The 22,581-nt window shown below is 35.8% G+C and overlaps 1 protein-coding gene across 1 annotated transcript in view; it reads right to left on the bottom strand.

The window, feature by feature from the left end:
• LOC149777188 (signal peptide peptidase-like) overlaps positions 1 to 22,581 on the bottom strand; it is a 76,146-nt gene that overhangs the window by 16,965 nt on the left and 36,600 nt on the right. The window contains exons 4-8 of the mRNA XM_089941886.1: positions 19,892 to 19,968; positions 9,914 to 10,033; positions 6,538 to 6,616; positions 1,380 to 1,492; positions 486 to 592 (exon numbers count right to left, since the gene is read on the bottom strand). Coding sequence (XP_089798012.1) covers positions 486 to 592; positions 1,380 to 1,492; positions 6,538 to 6,616; positions 9,914 to 10,033; positions 19,892 to 19,968 — 496 coding nt within the window. The remainder of the gene's footprint in view (positions 1 to 485; positions 593 to 1,379; positions 1,493 to 6,537; positions 6,617 to 9,913; positions 10,034 to 19,891; positions 19,969 to 22,581) is intronic.

Here is a 22,581-nt window from a genome sequence, read left to right as displayed (position 1 = left end):
CACTGACATGACTGGAACAGAAAGGAACATAGTAATTTCATATTGTGCTTAAATTCTGTATGGAAAATATCTATGCATTTAATGCATGAATTAATATCAAACTAAAAACTTTTGAATTCAAACAAAGGAAGGTTAGCACTCATTAAGCTTTCACCACATCAGATTTTTTTTACATCATTAGAAGTCTGTAGTGCAGAGATTGCTTACCCCTAAATTATTTTCCTTATTAGGTACAAAAAGCTATAACTGACAAATTTGTTTTTAAAGTGTAAAAAGGAAAACTATACCATGCTATGTGGTTACCAAGGATAAAAGAAAGCATTCTGTTTCATGCCTCCAATGTTAATTTGGCTAATGATTCTTCTACCTTTTCCCTTCATATTTTAAATACTATATTAAAGATCTTAACCAGGTGATATAAAAGAGTTGCTTTTAACATCTTCAAAAATCAAAACGAAACTTGTTCAGTATTAAAATTCACTCACCCAGAAAACATCATATACTAAAAGACCCACAAGTAATAAGGTAGATACTTTCAAACTGGGAAGTCGCACAAGTGCTATGAATGCCACACACAGGCCCATGCCTAGGGCTGAAATGAAAAGGTTCCAATATATCGAATTATCATAATGCTACACACATCTAAGTTTTCTTCTCTGATAACTTTTGTCATCATTCTTTTATTGCAGTTCATATAAATGTAAAAGAAATTAAATACATTACAAATGCAAATATTAATGATACAGGACACTATGAATAATCAAATAATACACAAATAGACAAATCTTGACATTTTTAAAACAGTAGCTGGCAAAGAATTTAGAGAGCTTTTAAACATTTTTCAACTATAAATAAATAAGGCAGATGTAATCTGAACACTACCTATTGTGAGTTTAATAGTTTCACGCAATATTAAAAAATATGCGTTACAATTCACATTAAGGGCAAGAACCATGGCAGGTTGAGGATTGTGCCATGACTATTTTGAGTCTATAGACATGAAGCTCACAGAAAAATACAGTGATTTCAAGAAATTTTAACCAAAATTTGATTTAAGTAGTAGATGATAAACATTTTGACTAATGTCATGCTTTTTGTAATATTCCTGGAAGGCAGCAAATATTTCTATGGTAGTTTGCAAAATAATAATAATAATAATAATAATAATAATATTAATAATAAATAATATCATCACCATTATTTCATATGTCATAACCATTGTAATATATACTAGAAAAATCTTGCTCTTTCTTTAATTTCTAATTAAAGTATGTTGTATGCTTTCTCTAATCCTTACTTTTAACTGGAATGACCCACTTAATTTCAGATATCACTCCTGCAATGGGAGGCAACAATTAATGAAAGGGAAGGTAACAAACCATCCATAAGCAACCAGTGGCCGGTGAGCACCCAGATACAGACAATGAAGAAGGACAGAAAGAAGGACATCAATTCAGCTGCAGTGAACCGGCCACATACACCAAAGGAGATTCTGAAACAAAGGAAGATTTAAAAATTTATGCAGTGTGCTGTCACCTAAAGAAGAATTATGTTCATAGATCACAGCTTCACCAACCCCTCTTTGTATGACCCTGCAAATGACTGAGTGGACAAGGGCAACACTAAAAGCACCTCCCACATTTGTGGCTGGGCATACAAACTTTGTAATATATACTTTTTTATACATTTTTTTAGTACTGATTATTCCTAATGTGATTGTATTTCTTGTTTTCATCTTCACACAGACCTATTCATTACTAAACAAAGAAAAAAGTTTTATAAGCCATTCCAAGATTTAAGATAGGTACTTAAGCCATAATATTTATGCATTATTTAATTCTGTAATCAGACCAAGCCTATCTGCAAAACAGAACAGAACTTGCAAATTTATTAATCATAGTCTTTTCTAACACTTATTTTTTAAATATCTTTTACATAATTTCCCTCACAAAAAATAAAATAATAATGGTTGTTAAGCATTTTTGATTTTCAGAATTTGGTCAAAATATTCTATAAAAAGTAATTTTTTACACTCCAATAAAATGCATTTTGTCCACAGGAAATGTTTGAAAGCATTTTAAAAGAGAAGAGAAAAATAAGTTGAAAACAAACAGGTATATTAAGTTAGCACCAATAGAATTTCCCCTGAATACAATCTAGAAGGCATAGATTTAATCCAATAAACGGCCATCTAAATATATATGTCAATGAACAGTATCAAGACGTAACTACATAACACTCTCTCTCTTTGCCAAAGATAGCAGTGGTTAGATGTCCCTAGTAAGCAGCAATCTGTTAATGTTTTACTGACTTGGAGAGCAGGATTGTCGATTACTGCTATTAAACAGATGATTAAAGATTAATTTCAGCTAATATTACAGAAAAATATTTCTCATACACAAGAAAAGGGCAAGTTACTGTTAATGAACCACCTCTTGCCCTTCATTTTTGTTTTAATGTACTACCTCTTGCCCTTCATTTTTGTTTTAATGTACTACCTTTAAGAATCAACAGGCCATTCAGACAAGTAGCTTTCATAGTACAAGTCACACGGATCATGTAGCCATTCAACACCGACTATTTCAGTAATGGGTGTCAATTTTTAATATCTGATTCTACGTACCTTTAAGTGGCAAGTATACACTTCATTGGGATTCGTATATATATCCATATTCCTTTGGAAGGTCATTATTTAAATGCCCCGATAGGTGCATACAGCAAAACCAATCAGGGCTTCTGTTAAATTGATATTGTATAGAGTCCCAAGGACCCCCACATTTAAATTTTACAGGATCCTTACAAAATGTTAAAAGATCCCACCTAATAGTTTCTGCAGTAAGTTGCATGTGTGTGTGTGTGTGAGAGAGAGAGAGAGAGAGAGGTCTCACTAGAATTTTGGTGAAAATAAGAGTTCCACCAGCAAAAGTTGCAATCCCCTCTCACAAGCATGTTGGGTATACATGAAGTGGATAGATATCCATTATAATGCCAGGAATAAATAGACACAAAACCTTGTCAGTTTTACTTATTTGTAATTCTTTAAAATTCATATCCCATCAGTTGACTTGGGAACACACTACAGATTTGCCTTTTTTTCTGATCTGAATGTTTTGAAGATTGCAAAAATCCATCAGCTCTAAATATTTTCGCTGCATAACATCCACAAGTCACACCGTAAAGCATCTTGCTTATAATCTGTGTCCATTTTCTATAAAGCCAAAGACTGGTCCACTACCTAATTTTACTACAAATATAAACAGATCAGTGTTGTTGTTGTTGTTGTTGTGGGGTTTAACGCCATTTTTCAGCACGATAGGCTATACATGGCGGCCAGTATTAATGGTGGAGGCAGAACCCGGAAAACCCCGGAAAGAACCACCGACCCACGAGAAGCTACTGGCAAGCTTTCTCACATGCCCATATTGGCTGAATCTTAGACTCGAACCGCCGCAGACAGAGGTGAGATGGCAGTGATCCGTAACGAAGAGCGCTTTAGACCACTTGGCCACTCGGGGCCCCAACAGATCAGTGAGGCCAAGTTCAAATTGATGAAGCCCGTCTATTTTCTTGGAAATAAAATGGGTCAAATACCGTTGTTACAAATAGAAAACAAGGAAAATTCTTATACAGCAGTGACGTTTTTAAAGCAGATTCTCAAATTTATATGAGTGGAATTAAAGAGATGATACTGAAAATGATAAACACAACTTTTGACTGATTTTTGTTTATTTTATTTTTTAATTTGACAAAACAGCATAATCCATATACTAGAGAAGATAAAACATAATTTGTTGAAAAAAAGGTGTAATGATTACGACAAAAGCATAATGGCTGGCATGTATGAGCTTAACCCACAAAATACTTATCCAGATTTGCAAATGGCATTTTGTCGTGAAAATAAATGGTACAGTAAAACCTGTCATGAGCGACCTCTGCTATGAGCGACCACCTGTCATTTCCGACCACAATCGTAATGCACGGATCGATTTTACTATATAAACGCTCTGTTATGAACGACCACCTGCTGAACGCGACCAGCGACCGCGATTTCTTGGCAAAATATGCATTTTGACACTGCTATGAACGACCGCATCGCCAAAAAATCAAAACAGATTGACACCACTGACTTTAACTTAATCCTTAGTAAACACTAGAGCTCGGGATAAATGTAGTAAGCAAACAAAGTGCACATTAAATAACACTGTAGTTGAACAACCATATATCGGGATAAACACCTCTAACCATCATTTAATCCTTTGTAACAAAGACTGCATAAATAGCAAAGATTGCTCTAATAAAGTATTTAAAAATAATTTGTCTTGCTACAGTACCAGTTTTGTGAAATTTACAACTCCAGCGTACGGTGTCATTTGTAAACTGCAGTAAACCAGACTAAAGTACATGTCACTAACCGCCATTGTAGTGCCGCAGTCATGTGAATAGCCAGTAAGAGTAACATCAAAGGGAGTAATGATGGATATACGCAGTCAATTTAGAGGTTTGTATTTTTCTTTATCTTTATGAAAACTCACAAAACGCCGGTAGTCCTTATGTCCAAGTGAGAAATCGTTTGAAAGGGTTTCAGTGTTGGTTTGAGTACGTCGTTTGCTTTCCAGTTAATCCATAATGCCTGGAGGGTGAATGAGCTCATTGTCTTTAATACTAGTAAGTGAGAATCATTTCCAGATTTTTTTAAAATTATTTTTTATTTCTTTTGTTAGTGTTTCACCAAGCCACAATCTGTTTACGTGGGTGCAGATGGTCGGAACATTTGTTTATCGAGCTATAACGCTGTTGATTTAAACTTCGTCTCAGAATAAATGTATTGTTTCTTGATGAGTTAATAATGTCTTTTGGTTTCATTCATTGGTATATAATATATATTTATTCCACAATTCCCCAAAACCTGATCAAAACCGATAGTCTTTATAACGTCAACACTAATAACAACGGCAGAATCTCCGCTGAAAAAAAGAAACATTTTAACACTGGAAGAAAGGATTAATGTCATTGAACGAAATGAAAAAGGCGAGACCACTCGCAAAATAGCAGTCAGCTTAAGCGTCGGTAAAACGCAAGTTCAGAATGTAATCAAAGACAAGAAGTCCATTAGAAATGAATGGCAGAAAGGTGCACAAGCACAGAGGAAATATGCCACGGCACGACGGACAGTTTACGGAGATCTGAACGAGCGAGTATGGGAGTGGTTTTGTGTTGCAAGGAGTAAAAACATACCAGTAAGTGGAAAGTTGATTCCGGAAAAGGCAATAATTGAGATACATGTTCAGACCAAATAGCTGAGTAAAACATGTCAACAAAAAAGTATAATGGATTTCTTTTAAAAAAACAAGTGAATAAGTGTATAAAATAAGATATATACATCATATCTAACTGTTCATTTTTTGTACATATTAATGTGATGTTGAAATATAAATTTTATTCTCGTTGTTTGATAGATGTATATCTTTATTATATAAAGATATTTTGAGAGGAATGCATGCAATATTTAACAAGATTCATGAATAAAGGATATGATGCATGTACAGTGAGTATGGGTATTATTTATTTTTCAACAATGCTAACTATTGACCCTGAAAACCAGTCCATTTTCACACACCTCTTATGAGAGACCACCTGTCTTGAGAGACCACTTTTGGTTGGCAGAAGGGGCGGTCTCTCATAACAGGTTTTACTGTAGTAATATTTATTATGATAGGGTGCATCTTCTAATTTAAGTTGAATCTTATGTACATCATCCTTTCAAGATCAAATGCACTATACTTATTCTGCTACACTCAGAAATGAACACAATGCATAATTAATGTGCATGACCACAACAGGCAGCATAGAAAAACCACGAGACCTCTGTTTTGTGAAACCTTGACCTTTTCTGCAAGCTGTAAATCAATTTTGTCAGCAATTTTTACTGTGTCCTATGGAACTCTTTGGCTAGGGTTTTATTGCATCATTTTTAATTTTATTGGATCAGGGATGCACATTTGTGCTTTATCGGAAGCCCTGTCAATGTTATAGTACATAGACATATTTAGATGAAATGAACCTATAGGCGTGATCCATTACAATCTGGACAGAATGTTGTGCACTGTGATGTCACAAAGAAAGCTACACCCATTGGTAAAAAAATTTCATAATACCATCAAATGTGATGATTTCACTCGACATGCTCTTAATTTGACCCAAGTTAAGTACATGGCCACCACTGAAACAGTCCATAGCGATAGATAATTTTTGTCGGGAAGTTTCTTGGTGACAGTTAAGGTGCAGAGCATTCAATAATCAGGACTGAATAGACTTTGGTTAAAGAAAATTAGTGTTAAATTTTAAAAGAACAATTTATGTTTAATTTAAAATGACAAAATGCGCATACATGACCCATGTGACTTGTACTAAAGAGAATGATGGATCTCAAGTAAGAATCCTATTTTCAGAAAGTGGTATCTATGCTTTGTTATCTGCTGATGCAGTTGAGAAAAAAAACAACAACATGCATTTAAGAGGAAAATACCAAATACTCACTTTTGTCCAGTGGAACATGGCCTAATTAGATATTGGCACATTGGCAACAGCAAGAAGGCAAAGGCTACTGTAGCCAGCACTGAAAAAGTGGATGGTGCAAACATGAGCAAAATGAGTGATTATGAGAGTCCCTTGAAGGATTTGATGTTCTAATGGCCATAAAGAATTTGTAGAAATAAATAAATGGCAGTCTGCTTTAATCTAAAATAATATTTTTGCATAAAACAAGTGATGGACCTGACATCATTTAATATAGTCTTAAATTTATCCACAAAATGATTTTAATAAAAACTTATTCATATCTGCTTATGTTATCATGCTCAAAAGCCAAGATAAGACCTGTGACCTTGAGATCAACGTCAGACTCCTGATTTTCAACTTATTAAACATAAAGAAGTACAAAGTTGGTCAAATTAATTTGTATATGCACAAGTTAGTAGTGGTTAGAACAATAAACAGGTTATAATGACAGTAGATCAGAATGATGGAGGATTGATTTCAAAGTATATAAATATATTATCAGAAGTAACTCTTTTCTGCTATGTCCCATCCCCGAAATCCAACAAGTAGATAATAAATTTCTTACATTTAGAGTAATACACTTATGTCTGATGTGGAACTAATTGCAGCAATTTTATACTGCTCAAAAGGCTTTGCAATCTTTGCAGTCATTCAGGGGACAATATTTTGCAACATTATTTTTTTCTTTATGACATCTTCATTTTCAATTTATTAAATCAAGTTACATATAATTTATTGTTATATTATATGCTCATTTTGTCTCTGTTACTTTACTTGTCAGAATCATGCAATATTTTATGATATTACACACCTTCATACTGTATTCATGTGCCCATCGTAGTATAGTGTATTAGGAATTACTTTGTAAACAAATCATATAAACTCATGTAGCAGGCGCGTTACAGTTTTGCTGATTAAATTTGTTTCTCAATGAACTAAAGCAGCTTTTTCAGGGACTACCACATACCAGCTGCTTTGCAACATTCTGTGTTAACTTTTTTGATACAATGTTTCGGATTTAGGCTAACGATAGAGGCTAGACAAGTCATAAAATTGCTGGGGTCGCTACAAATATCATGCAAGTGACAAGGTATAAACATGTCTTCATTAGCTGGTAATAAGAAGGGCAAAATATATACTTACAGTTTTACATCCTAAATTTTCTCAAAATGTATTTTTTTTTAGTTCTGCAATTCTGAATTACATGAGCTATGTCATGGGTTCAAAAGCTTGATTATACATTTCAAAATTGTACGGTAATTTTGACTACATTCCAAGTGCAGTAACATCCTCCTTACTGCACTCAAAATGAAATAAACATTATATTCCATAACATCTTTTTGATAATTACAATTGGAAGAGGTCATATTTTCCCCACATTATGATTCCAAACATTCAATGACAGAACAGAAACACATGCAGACGAGTCAACATGCTGCTTGATCGCTGCACAAATCAGATGTTACTTCATGAGAACTGACATAGATAAATCCAGTCCATAATCACAAAATTGAGTAGAACCTACAAAAATACCCAAATCTATTCATTCCAGACAAAATGGAAAAGTTGTTGCAATGCACATTCATTCACAATATGACTCTAAATTTCAATTTTAAGGGGACCTAAATAACAATTTCTCTCCAACGTGATGTCAACTGCGAGAGCAAGTTCAGATTTAGCTGGGCGAAGTTATGTGCACATTAATATTACTGTCATGTAGTGATGAATCTGTACCCGTGTATTTATTTAGTTTAAAATACAGCATAAATTCAGTTACTTTGTTTCCTGTAGTCTATTTTTGTCTATATAATTAAGCCTTGGGTAGAATAAGAAAATGAGCATATAATAAAAATGTTACTTCATTTGTATAAGAAAACATGAACTCGTTTTGACGGATCATTATACTGCACTCCCAAGGTTGTGCAGTATATCTGAAAAAATTTGTTCATAGTTTCCCATACAAATGCAGTAACCTATATTTATTACACTAATGTCACTGTAGTTAGATCTGTAGCTTATGAAAACAAAGGCAAATTTATGATACAGGGACTAGTGCGAGAGGATGGGGATGGATGAGTACAAGCACTTTTGTTGCGAGGAACATTTTAATATTTATCTGCTGCTTTAGATCCTAGACTTCCATTCTGATCCTTCCCATAGTACAAGTCAAGTACAAGTGTTCTGAAGTGCATTGAATGAGAAAAGTTAAAGCAGTTATCGCTGATTTAATCCCAAAGTCAAATAGGCCATGTTTTCAGACTTGCTCACAAAAGCATGGACATGTCAATGGTTATTATTTAGGAACAATTACACATTACAAGAAGAGTTTTAGCAAGAAATCAATACTGATACCATCATTCTTTCAAGAGTAGTAGTGACAAGATTTTTGAGGTGGTCACTGAGGTTGCCATGTAGACGGTCAGATTTGCACTATTTTCCATTCTGGATTGACTACATATTGCTTTAGCTAAATGGTCATGTTGATATAACCAACTGTTGAGAAGAAAGCAGCCAAAAGAAGATTTTCAAAATAGCTGCCAAGGAAGCCACTTTGGAGGTTAAATAAGCATCATTTTATTATTGGCTCAAATGCATTTTGCAAGGTGTGAACACCTTAAAGCTACACATCTATTTTTAGCAATGGTGGCCATAGTTGATGGCAGATTTGTACCAACCTGAAAACCCTCAATGCCAGAAACTCTGACAAAATGTTGTGAAATTATTTCTTGGGATTTTCTTTTATTTTAGTAATGTCAGCTGTATTTGGTGGCATATTCTGTACAAAAATGTAAAGCCCTCTTTTGGTCAAATTCTCAAAGTGGACTCTGAGAAGAAGTCTTTTAAAACTTTTAAGTAATGGAGGCCGTATTTGGTTTTACATCATTTGTAAAAATTTGAAGACATTCTGTGCCAGGAAGCTTCCAGTCAATTTGGTCAAATTCTATAGAGTCATTGATAAGATGGATCAAAATCAATTTAACAAATTTTCAAACAGTCATTCCAGGGTGCTTCCTTACCAAATTTAGCCAAATTCGGTTCAGAGTTTTTGAGAAACGGTTGATGAAAGATGTTTATATTTGTATCAATGACAGTCGTATCTGATATGGATCAGCAACCACTGAATAAATCTTAAATGTGTTGATGCCATAGGACTCCCTTAAAGATTGTGTGCAAATTAGCCAAGCATTAATGTCAAATGTGAACAAACAATACAGGACATAATGAAGAACGATACCTTAATCTCTCTTCATCTAATAGCTAGCTGAGCTAAAAACACGCAGTAAAAGGATTTACTTGTTAAAAACAGCAAAACAATCATATGATGAGGAGGAACGAAAAGTAAAGAGATGAATACCTGCTGTACAAATTGCAAAGACCATTTGGAGAGAATCAAAAAACAGAAACATAATGAGCAGAGACACTGAGGCTCCAATGGGGAGAAATGCTGCTTGACACGTGTCAATAGTCTGTACATCTGAAATTTGAAGAAAAAAAAACATTTTATAACATGACCTTCACAGCATAATATCACAGAAATCATATAATGGCATTCACATAAAAGTTTATTGTTATTGTTATTATTATTATGACTATCATCATTAGTATACACTGTCATGACATTTGACAATATCACAAAGCAGTTGTCAGAGTAATGCAGAGTTTACACAATGATGTGATTAGCAGAATTTTACAAGATAAGAATTTCAGGAAACTTTTTAACAGAGGTTTACTGGATTAAAACTGTAATGTCTGTATTTTTTGTTCTCATATTTCTTGTCAAAATTCACGCAACTTTTTTTAATTCCATAAAGTAGTCTTGCAAAATTTTCACAGCAATAAACATGCATGCAGTATTGATAAGGCCAACAAATCATGGATTGTTGTCTGCTTCACATAACTATTTACTTCCATATATGTGCACCACTACTAAATCTATATTTGAAAAATAACACAATACTTTAAAATGATAATTTTGTGATGAAATCATGTCTTTACAATGTGAATTGCCCATGGTTGATGCAAATAGTTCTATTCATTTGTTTTCCTCCGATCTATTCAAGTATTTGCATATTTTTGAAATTCCCAGAATAGTCTTAAGCAATTGAAAACTATTAAGATTTCATCAGAATAAACTGGCTTGAAAATGTATAATTTGGGAGGTGGGGTTAAAACTAATTTTAATGATTTAATACAGGCTTGTGCAACTTCTAACAGGGCAAAGGCCTCATAAGTGATTTTTAAAGACACACCCTATGATGAAAATAAGTGATTAAAACCAGATTTTGGACCAAAGGTTGCACATGCCTGATTTAATAGTTACCTGCAGATATTGCATTGCAAAATTACCTTGATCCAATTAATCAAAATGATTCCTCTCATGGATAAACCTCCACAGAGAAGTTCAGACCTTAACACAGACTCAGTCCCAAGTGAGTGGCACATGTGCCATTATCCTCATATTATTTCAAGACTTAAATACTTGTGGGACATAAGATAATAGTGAGAGGAAGGAATCTGGTCTTTTCAAAGGACCTGACTACTCATGGCATATCAGATATGAGTGGGACGAGGGAATCTCAGCTTTTTTCAGGACCTGACTACTTATGGGTCATGGAACATCAGATATGAGTGGGAGGAAGGAAACTGTTTTTTTTTATGGACTTCACAACTCATGGCATACAGTAAAACCTGTCATGAGCGACCTCTGCTATGAGCGACCACCTGTCATTTCCGACCACAATCGTGATGCACGGATCGATTTTACTATATAAACGCTCTGTTATGAACGACCACCTGCTGAACGCGACCAGCGACCGCGATTTCTTGGCAAAATATGCATTTTGACACTGCTATGAACGACCGCATCGCCAAAAAATCAAAACAGATTGACACCACTGATCTTAACTTAATCCTTTGTAAACACTAGAGCTCGGGATAAATGTAGTATGCAAACAAAGTGCACATTAAATAATACTATAGTTGAACAACCATATATCGGGATAAACACCTCTAACCATCATTTAATCCTTTGTAACAAAGACTGCATAAATAGCAAAGATTGCTCTAATAAAGTATTTAAAAATAATTTGTCTTGCTACAGTACCAGTTTTGTGAAATTTACAACTCCAGCGTACGGTGTCATTTGTAAACTGCAGTAAACCAGACTAAAGTACATGTCACTAACCGCCATTGTAGTGCCGAAGTCATGTGAATAGCCAGTAAGAGTAACATCAAAGGGAGTAATGATGGATATACGCAGTCAATTTAGAGGTTTGTATTTTTTCTTTATCTGTATGAAAACTCACAAAACGCCGGTAGTCCTTATGTCCAAGTGAGAAATCGTTTGAAAGGGCTTCAGTGTTGGTTTGAGTACGTCGTTTGCTTTCCAGTTAATCCATAATGCCTGGAGGGTGAATGAGCTCATTGTCTTTAATACTAGTAAGTGAGAATCATTTCCGGATTTTTTTAAAATTATTTTTTATTTCTTTTGTTAGTGTTTCACCAAGCCACAATCTGTTTACGTGGGTGCAGATGGTCGGAACATTTGTTTATCGAGCTATAACACTGTTGATTTAAACTTCGTCTCAGAATAAATGTACAGTATTGTTTCCTGATGAGTTAATTATGTCTTTTGGTTTCATTCATTGGTACATAATATATATTTATTCCACAATTCCCCATAACCTGATCAAAACCGATAGTCTTTATAACGTCAACACTAATAACAACGGCAGAATCTCCGCTGAAAAAAAGAAAAATTTTAACACTGGAAGAAAGGATTAATGTCATTGAAAGAAATGAAAAAGGCGAGACCACTCGCAAAATAGCAGTCAGCTTAAGCGTCGGTAAAACGCAAGTTCAAAATGTAATCAAAGACAAGAAGTCCATTAGAAACGAATGGCAGAAAGGTGCACAAGCACAGAGGAAATATGCCACGGCACAACGGACAGTTTACGGAGATCTGAACGAGCGAGTATGGGAGTGGTTTTGTGTCGCAAGGAGTAAAAACATACCAGTAAGTGGGAAAGTTGATTCATGAAAGGGCAATAATTGAGATACATGTTCAGACCAAATAGCTGAGTAAAACATGTAAACAAAGAAGTATAATGGATTTCTTTAAAAAAAACAAGTGAATAAGTGTATAAAATAAGATATATACATCATATCTAACTGTTAATTTTTTGTATATATTAATGTGATGTTGAAATATAAATTTTATTCTCGTTTGATAGATGTATATCTTTATTATATAAAGATATTTTGAGAGGAATGCATGCATTATTTAACAAGATTCATGAATAAAGGATATGATACATGTACAGTGAGTATGGGTATTATTTATTTTTCAACAATGCTAACTATTGACCCTGAAAACCAGTCCATTTTCACACACCTCTTATGAGAGACCACCTGTCTTGAGAGACCGCTTTTGGTTGGCAGAAGGGGCGGTCTCTCATAACAGGTTTTACTGTATTAGATAAGAGTGTAAGCAGGTAATCTGACAACACCAACAGGTAAGTATTACATTACTGTGGTACCCCTCTTATACGACCACCACTTCTGCACTGGAGAAAGTAGCCTTATAAGATGGGTGGCCTTACCAGAGGGGGAATAAATTTTTTATGAGAAGTATATGTAACGTACGTAGTAAGAAAGCTACATACTTCAAAACATTTAATATCTTCTTTTAATATCTTCGTTTAAAAGTAACATTACTTATTATATGGTTCTTTTTCTTATAATAGACTTAATTAAAATGAATATACATTAATAGTTCTTATTCTTTGCGTCAGCACGATATGCGAGTAGGTACTGTTGTCATGCACATTGCAAAACCATTCAAAAATGTCATTTAAATCCTGGTACATACTTAATTCTCTTTCCATTTGCTCCATTTTCTCAATGCTGCTGAATAACCTCCTTATCGGTTACAATGTTTTTTTTTAGTCTTTTCAACATGAAATTGTTTGAGTCTTTTTTACATAAAATTGTCTGGCAAGTTGCCCCTCCCCACCTCACCCGATGTCGTTGAGTAGTATAACCAACTTTCTTCTAAAATAATACGTCTCCATTCACGTGATGACATGTTAATGTTTGGTAATGATTTATTCAGCTGTTGCTAACTGTATGCGATTTAATTATGCAAACGAAACTTTTGTCAAGTCGACGAAATGCCTTTTTTGTAAAGGAAGCAATAAATGTGTTGTCACATGATTTTTCAGTTTTTGTCTGGTACCCTGATTTGTTCAGTGTTAATTTCTGTGTGTGTGTGTAATGCACAAAATCTATTTTTAGCCTATGCTGACCCTGTTATGATCTTGAAAATTACATCTGGTTGTAGGCCTAATCATCAAAGAGAAGAACTCGACAGAAGTGTGAAGCCCAAAACTCTATAATAACATTGTTGAGCCCATTTCCTGTAAACGTTGGCTTTTACAGACAATGATATATTAATCTTACTGTTACATGTACTTTAGTCAACACTTCTTTCAGTAATGGAAACCTGACATCGGGAGACATGATGTATCGACAATAATCTGATTATTTACCTTAAGTCACAATATGAATTAATTATTGGTTCTGGATACATTTTTTTTAAAAAGTGGCAGCTCATAAGGGAAACATTTTCCATTTTTTTTACTAATTTGCTTGCCGCTGGTTGCGTTAGAGGGGTGGTCATTCTTGAGGGGTACTTTTGAATACAAATACAAAGGGATTCTGGCCATAAGAAGCAATGCTGCTGGTTAGGGGGGCCGTTCAAGAGGGGAACTACCGCATTCACATTAGTTGTACCCCCCAACTACATTTCACTAGTAATACATTACCTGTTGGTGATGCATGCGGAATTCGCCAGTGCAGTGGATGGTTGATGACCTCAAGAATTGGTAAAAACAAGGATTACACATCTTTACTGTAAGAATGTCCACTAATGTAAGTTAGCATGCGCTTCTGCTACTTTTGTTTGTGATGTGATTTTGGACTCAGAGAATAAATGCCATCATTCTGGTGCATCAAGGAACAAAGAAGGAGGAAAATGTAGTATATGATCACCAAAATGTGGCCTTCAGAACATCCTCAAACGATGAATTAGATAGACAGGCCCAAGAGGTAATAATGGCTTGGACCTCATGGGTTTTAATTCTAATTATTATGGCAAGCTCCTTTGATTATTTGCACAATCCACTAAAAAATAGTGGATACTGAAATGTCAGCCAATCCCTTTAAGAGAGGGAAAAGATGTTTCCTTTCCTTTTTTCCTTTCAGAACCTGCCCAAAAAATATCTTACTGCCCTAACTGGACAAAAAAGTTGATCTGTATCATCCCCTGCACAGATATGATTGAGATTGGGGATATAAACAGGAAGTGGTGATACCAAAGTAACTGATTTTTTTTACCAAGAAACCTGGTTGGCTAAGAAGAGATACTGATTCCCATTAAGCCTTAGGCAACCTTGTATAAAAGACAGGGCATGAATCTCACTCCTTTGTGTCATGGATGCTAAAGAGAACAAGAAAACATTTTTGTGGGTGAGATTCTTAAAGACAGCCCCATTCTCACATTGCTAACCTTATATGGTTTTTCAAGTTAATGACCATAAGACAATGTTCCATTTTGGAATAAGTAAGCAAGACACTGGTTTCTGTGGCTCAAAATACCTTATAAGGTAAGCAATGTGAAAATCAAAAATGATAGCTAGGCCTTTAGAAAACGTTATAGTGTCCGAATGGGCTGCCCTATAGCCCTTGATAGTAGAAACCTAGAATTGTTTACTTCAAAAAGAGAGAAGAAAATCAGCCACTACATTCAAAGATGGACAGCTAGAATTACTGCATTGCCTACTACATCATCAGTAAAAGATTTTCCACATGGCATCCTTGACCTTGGGCGTGTTGCATCCCCAGGCCTAAATGATGGCGACTTTGCTAGAAAATCTGTCCAGGCAGATAGATCACTTGACATGAGCCAAGGATGAAGGTGGAAATCTATGGGCTATTTTTAAAGTGGAAGCCCCTGTACTGAAACATAAGGTCCCTCCCCTGAGGCAATGTCCTGGGCTAGTCTATCAGCAGGTTGAGAAGATTCCTGAGCTGCTAACTTTATGGAACACTTGCAAAATCATACCTGAAAAGTGGGTAGTTAAAGCAATCAGGCAATTCCACTTCAAGCTGAAGGTATCCACTGCCCAGGCTGTCTAACAGTGAACTGGGAGACATAAAAGGGGAACATGTGATTGAGTTTTGTCACAAACAAGTCTCTACCCCACTAAGACAATAGCCTGCTATGGACTGGTGCAGAAACCACTCTGTGATGACTGCAGTGAAAAGTCCAGTGCTTGAGAAATCTGAGCTGTCGGGGGTTCCTTGTGAGGTTTCCACTTTACCAAAGGAAGAAACAAGTGGGAAAACAAGTGCAGTCTTAAGGGAACCAGGTCCACCATAGATTTCTAGGTTAACAAAGAGATAGGCAAGGTGACAACAAGGTTATGGCACTCAGTGAATGCTTTCAACAGAGCCAGGATTTTGTCCATTCCTACATGAATTAAACCACCTTTTTGTGATGAAATTCATCCCCATGTACTAAAAATCTTGAGATGGGACAAGCTCTAATTTATCTAGGTTGGGAAAAGGCCAGCCAGGTCACTATGGACCAGCAGTGGAACAGGCTGTGACTTGGGGACTCTACTGTGGACCAACCAGTTCTCAATATACTGGTGAATAGGAATCTGCAGTGACCTTTGGTGGATAGCAACTACTGCCATTACCCTGTTAAATGATCTGGGTGCAAGGGCTAGGCTAAATGGCAGAGAATTAATTTGGAAGACTCTTTCGAAGCAGAACCATAGGCACTTCCTGTGAGGAGGAAATATAGGGATGTGGAGGTACACATTCTTGTAGTCAATAGATACCACTCAGCGACTGTGTCTTATGGCAAGTCTGAAGTTGTGGTCTCCATCTTGAAAGATTATTCCTGCAGAAACCTGTCTGAAGTGGAAAGGTCTATGATAAGTGGAAACTTTATACCCTTTTAGGAATATTCAGGAGTAAGAAACAAGAGACAAGCCATTTAATGATCTTCCAGCTGCACCCTTCTGCAGAAGGGAGTGCACCTCTTCCTTTTAAATGCACACAATTTGACTGATGGAACTGCATGCAGATCCTTTCCAGAGAGTAAACTCTCAGAACTGAAGCCAGCATCCTCCTTGTATGATAAAGTGGACCCATCCATAATCTGTTATGCTTGACCAGACCTCCTACAGGGATTAATGAAACTGAAGGAAGAATGCAGCACAGAAGAGGAAGCAAGTCCCTATGGGTACTCTCCCCACTTCTGTGTCTTAGTTGATGGGTAGGAAGGGACCATAAGAGAGGAGGCACTACCTCAGCCTGCTCTGCATCAAACTCCCAAGTACATCTGGTCTGACAGGATGTCCTTGTCTTGCCTCTGCAGCAGACAGGCAGGATTTGTGACTCAATGTCTGCTGTGGAGATGTCTCCTTTTGGAGACCTAGGGGTAAAGAGAGCCTTGTCCCAGAGACCCCTCACACAGAGCAAGCAGACTGTCCCTAAAAGCAGATTCATCAGTAGGATGCCACTGCTTTTTTTCGGGGGGGTGTGTGTGGGAAGAGACTCTGTTCGCTCCTTCTTGGACCTCACACTATGAGGGGGTGATGGGTGATGTCTAGTTACATCTGGCAGCATCAACCATGTCTTGATGCCATGGCCCTGAAAATCAATCACTGAACAAATAATGCACATAGGGACAACCTCGGAGAATTATGAAATAATGCACATAGGGACAACCTTGGAGAATTATGAAATAATGCACATAGGGACAACCTCGGAGAATTATGAAAACCTGTATTAGAATGACTGATGCATGTTTAGATGCAAATCGAAAGCAAAACTTTTACAGAGTGAGGATTCACAGATTACAATTAAAATAGCATCCAGTAAAAAGATGATGACTACTGACTTGTGCTATGGTCTGAATTCTTTCCAGAATTCTCAAAGGCAGCTCACACATGGAGGATGAATTCTCATTCTATGGATAAGGGTAATTTCTTCCCATAATACAGAAGACAGATAATGTATTACTATTAAAATCCATTTTTCTTAACCAACATTACTGATAATTTCTGAACGTACTAACTGAAGCAAATCAAAGAAAATGAATATATTCAGACATGATTTGGTCTTCCATAAAAAAAAGCTGAAAAAATTTAAAGGGGGGTTTATGGGTCCTCCCCCAGTGGGGTCTTGAGGGGCAGTGCCCCTGATCTGGGGGTGAAAAACGCATTTTACACTCCTAAACAACTGCTCCTGGTGCAACTTACGATCATAAAATAAACCAAAATAATTATTTGAAAAACTAATAAACTTAGAAAAAATGGTCAACTTGACTTCAACAATTTCACAATATTTATAGTCAAATGAATTTGTTCTCCAACACTATTGATGCTTAAGTTATTTCATGTGCATGTCAGTGTTCACAATAATTTGTCAATTTTTGCAGCAAATATATTATACTTCTCTCTTTTCATAACAAATCTGTAAAACAAACACCCGAGTACATCAACTATATACAAATAATCCCATACATTCACTTGTCTTTTTCTCCAATGGACACAACCTGTTGATATGCCAGTCAAGCCTTTTTGCGGTTTGGCAAAGACTTCTTTAGCCTTCCTTTTTGTCACCACTGACTTTTTTGGCTCAATGTGCAATCATTTCTTTTCCTTCTCAATGACAGCCTTTTTCCTTTCAAGCAAGTGCTTGTATTGGCGACATGCAGCACGCATATTCTGACAGATGGCTACATCTGTTCTCTCATGCAAGAAATCTTTTTATAGTAATGAATTGCACTTTCCAGATGCCTTCTGAGTTTCAATTTTTCCGTATGCAACTTCTTTTGTAGGTGCTGTTCCAAACTCTTTCAACCGTGATTACCAGAATTCAGAACTTTATTGCAGAGGTCATAAAATGCCAGTCCTCTAGCATTCAGTTTTCTTATAAACTGACCAACTAAATTTCCATCAACTTTTCGCTCCAGCATTCTCATTTCCATATGTTTTTAAAACCTTTATCTAAACTTTTCGTGTCATGATCTCTCTCAACAAATCAGGACGACATGTTTTGCAAGCATGCTTCTTCTTTCCATTGCTATCAGTTTCCACTACACGAAGATTCACTGGATGAATTTAAACCTTTGACCAATCATAATACTCTTTACGAGAGTCATGTCCTAACTAATATATGGAATGAATAATTTACAAGGGTCACTGTGGAATGGGAACAGACTAAACGTTTTTTAAAAACCGGATTGGAGATGATATAATAAATGGACTATATCAAGAAAAATCTGATTCAAGTCAGGAAAATGCAGAATTCTGCTTTAAAATGGAGAAAAATCATGTCTGTATACTGCAGCCAGTGCTAAATTCTTCACAAATACAGACATTACAGGTTTATGTATGAATTCCAAAACATAAGCATTTTTCAGACAAAATTCAAACTGCTCAAACCTTAAATAGAAAGTCTCTATTACATAACTGGCTGAAAAAAGTACATGGTATAATGATACAATTTAACCCCTTCCTGACAGAGAGTTCTGTTTTGGAGCAGTAACTATAAATCAGATAGCTGTCAATGGTAGCCATGTTGGATAACAGATTGGCACTTTTCTATTTAGTAACAACTAGACATCAAATGAAGTCTTTCAGTAAAAGCACGATATATCAATATAACCAGCCATCAAGGAGAAGAAGTGAAAACTTTCAAGAGTCATTGTGGCTGCTATATCAGATGTATGACAGCACTGTTTTCATTTAAGACCAACTGGACATCAAAGGAAGTCTTTCAGTGAAAACCCCATGTGACTATGCCTTCCCGTTCAGAAGTACCAATAACAAGATTTTCAAGATGGCTGCCATGGTGGCCATGCTGCATGCCAGAGCACCACAATTTTCATTTAGGATCACCATAAGAAGTCTTTTGGTAAAGTCTTATGACTATCTGTTAAAGAGCAAAAATGATAAAACGATTTTCAAGATGGCTACTGGTTAACTTCCATTGAGCAGTATACGTTACTCTATTACATGTAACATGAGCCATACTGGATGATGGAACAGCATAATTTGAACAAATTGGAATGGCCTTGATACCAGACACCTCCCAGCAGAATCAAGTCTAAATGTTTAAGTGGCTTTTCAGAAAAGATTTTAAAAATTGTTAAAAGAAAACTGACACAGGACCATATCATAAGCCCATTTGGCTTTGCAGTTAGGTGAATAGAAAAGCTTATGGATTAATGTAGGCAAAATATAAAACTTACTGTTTTCCTGCTCATTGTTATTAGCATAACCATTTTCTTTTTCCTTTTCTTTATTCTGTTGTTCTAGGTTCAATGATCTGTAAATCAAACAGCAATAATGTCATAAAACATAATGAAAATATAATTTCCAACTCAGTAAATTTCATTTTAAATAAAATTCTTAACTCAAGTTCCTATTTCGTACAAAAGTTAATGCTGATATATATCATTATTGGCTGTAAATAATGGAAGGTGACAGGCATATTAATTAGAAAACCAGAATCCCACAAAAAGAATGTTCTGTCCAAAAAAGAATTTCCAGGAATTCAAGATATGAACATTTCTTCTTTTTTTTTAAACTGCTAAGTGCTGAAACCATAACTGATCTTCTTTTATGAGAAGATTTTCAAATTAGTCACTGTGGATGTAAGATCAGTACTAATTTCATTTAAGACAAACTATTAGAGGACTTGGTGAATACCCAATGTTGATGTGACTTACTATTTAGGTGGAGTAGCAATAACATGATTTTCAAAATGGCTGCTGGTGGCCATACTGGATATCAGCTCTACATAATTTTTGTGCAAGACCAACTAGACACAGTAAGAAATCTTCCTGTGAAAACCCAATGCTGCTTTGACCATCCACTCCGGTGGAGCACCAATATTAAGATTTTTAAGACAGCCACTATTTTTATTTAGGACCAACTAAAAATCATAAAAGTCCTCTTGAGCAAAATCCACACTGATACAACTTTCTGTTCAGGATCAGCAGTAACAAGTTCTTCATGCAATGGCAGTCATATTGGACTCCAAATCGGCATTATTTTCATATAGGACAAACTAAACATCATCATAATTCATAAGTGAAACCCACATGTGAATAGGATTTTAAATGAAAACCACATGCTAATATGACCAACCATTCAGATGGAGTAGCAATAAGATTTTCAAAATGGTCACTGTGGTAGTCATATTTTGATGTCCAAGAGGAATCATTTTCATTTAGGACTAACTAAACATTATAAGAAGTCTACTGGTAAGAGCACCATGTCAATATGACTTTCATTCAGGCATGTGGGAGTGTGTGTGATTAGGATTTTTAATGTAGCTTTAACAATTTTTCAGTCATATCGCTATGATGTCTGCAGCGTGGCGTCTAGCACTGGGACATCATGCTGCAGACATGTAGCATGATGTCCCACCCAGTCACATTATCCTGACACCAGGCCGACCAGTCCTAACACTAACCTCTTCATGCTAAGCACCTAGCGAGGCAGCTGTTAGTACCATTTTGTAAGTCTTTGGTATGACTCGGCTGGGGTTTGAACGCATGATCTCCCACTTCTGAGGCGGGTGTTTTAACCACTAGGCCACTGGAGCAGTCTACCATTCAGGAGAAGCAGTGATAACAAGAATTTCAAGATGGCTGCCATGGCAGCCATCGTGGTTGCCTGACCAAGAAGACATTTTAAGAAGTCATTTAGATAAACCCTCTTGTTGATATGACCATCCATTCTGGGGTAGCAATAACATTTTTCAAATGGCTGCTGTGACAGCCATACAGGATGTTTGAACAGTACCATTTTCATTTAGGACTTACCAACCCTAACAAGACCGTCAAACTAAGGCAGTTGAATTTTTTCCACATGCTAGATCAGTTTTCAAAAAAGTGTAACAAAATATCATTTACTGGAAAAATACATTTAAAAGTCCAGAAGTCTGTTTCAAGACTGATGCAGCAGCAGTAAAGATTCTGTTCAACTCAGAAGTTTAAAGCTAACTTAAACCATATTTACTTCCAGGACAGTTTCACAAACTTCAATTTCAAACCCACCAAGCTAAAGGGATTCTTGCGACCTAGGGATGAATGTGTGTATAAAGGTTCCTAGCAGCCTTCCAAGAAGTATTGGAGGTTTAGTGATAACGAACTTGTGCTAACAGATGACACAACATCAGATGATGGCTGACAGGCCATCCCAAGAGCTTATATGTGGAATGAACCAGTGTATACAGCATTTTTGTGTAACATGCTATGTGACAGATTACATTTTTGCAGAGGTCCCTTAATGTGAAAAACTGGAATATAACAATTTTGTAGTTGTGCTGAGTGACAGACTGCACACACACACATCATCAATGCCATTTGATTGCTTCAATTTGTCAAATTATTTCTTTTTAATTATATTTCAAATGAATCTGGTTTCCATCAACTGAATTTAGCTCTTGGTATGTAAGAACCAATATGGCATTCATCACTGTACTGTATACGTGTATTTGGGGAGTATTTTGTACTGTATACGTGTATTTGGGGAGTATTTTGTACTGTATACGTGTATTTGGGGAGTATTTTGTGCACTACTATACCATAGCTTTTGTTAGAACATATCTCATTTATGTGACCTCACTTATAACAGCCTCAAATTTATTGATAAATATAACAGAAATCCAACCACAATGAAACACCTCACCCAACAATATTACATGTGCATATTTCTGAAAGAATGTAAAGCAGCATTTCTTATAGCATGGGTCACTTTCACGGCACCCATATATGATGCTTGAAATGACTGATATGGTTTCATTTCATATGAACTGAAAACTTAAAGGTCTACTACAGTGTAATACACACTATATATCAGAATGTTCATTTTTTGCTAAGTAACTCAGAAATGTATGTTAAAAATGCATATTTTAACTCACAGAGAAGAA

This window comes from Sinohyriopsis cumingii, chromosome 18, assembly GCF_028554795.1.
Source record: "Sinohyriopsis cumingii isolate HCF-2022 chromosome 18, ASM2855479v2, whole genome shotgun sequence".
Taxonomy (NCBI): domain Eukaryota; kingdom Metazoa; phylum Mollusca; class Bivalvia; order Unionida; family Unionidae; genus Sinohyriopsis; species Sinohyriopsis cumingii.
Note: the sequence above shows the minus strand (reverse complement) of the source record. Positions and strands in the feature narration are given on the sequence as shown.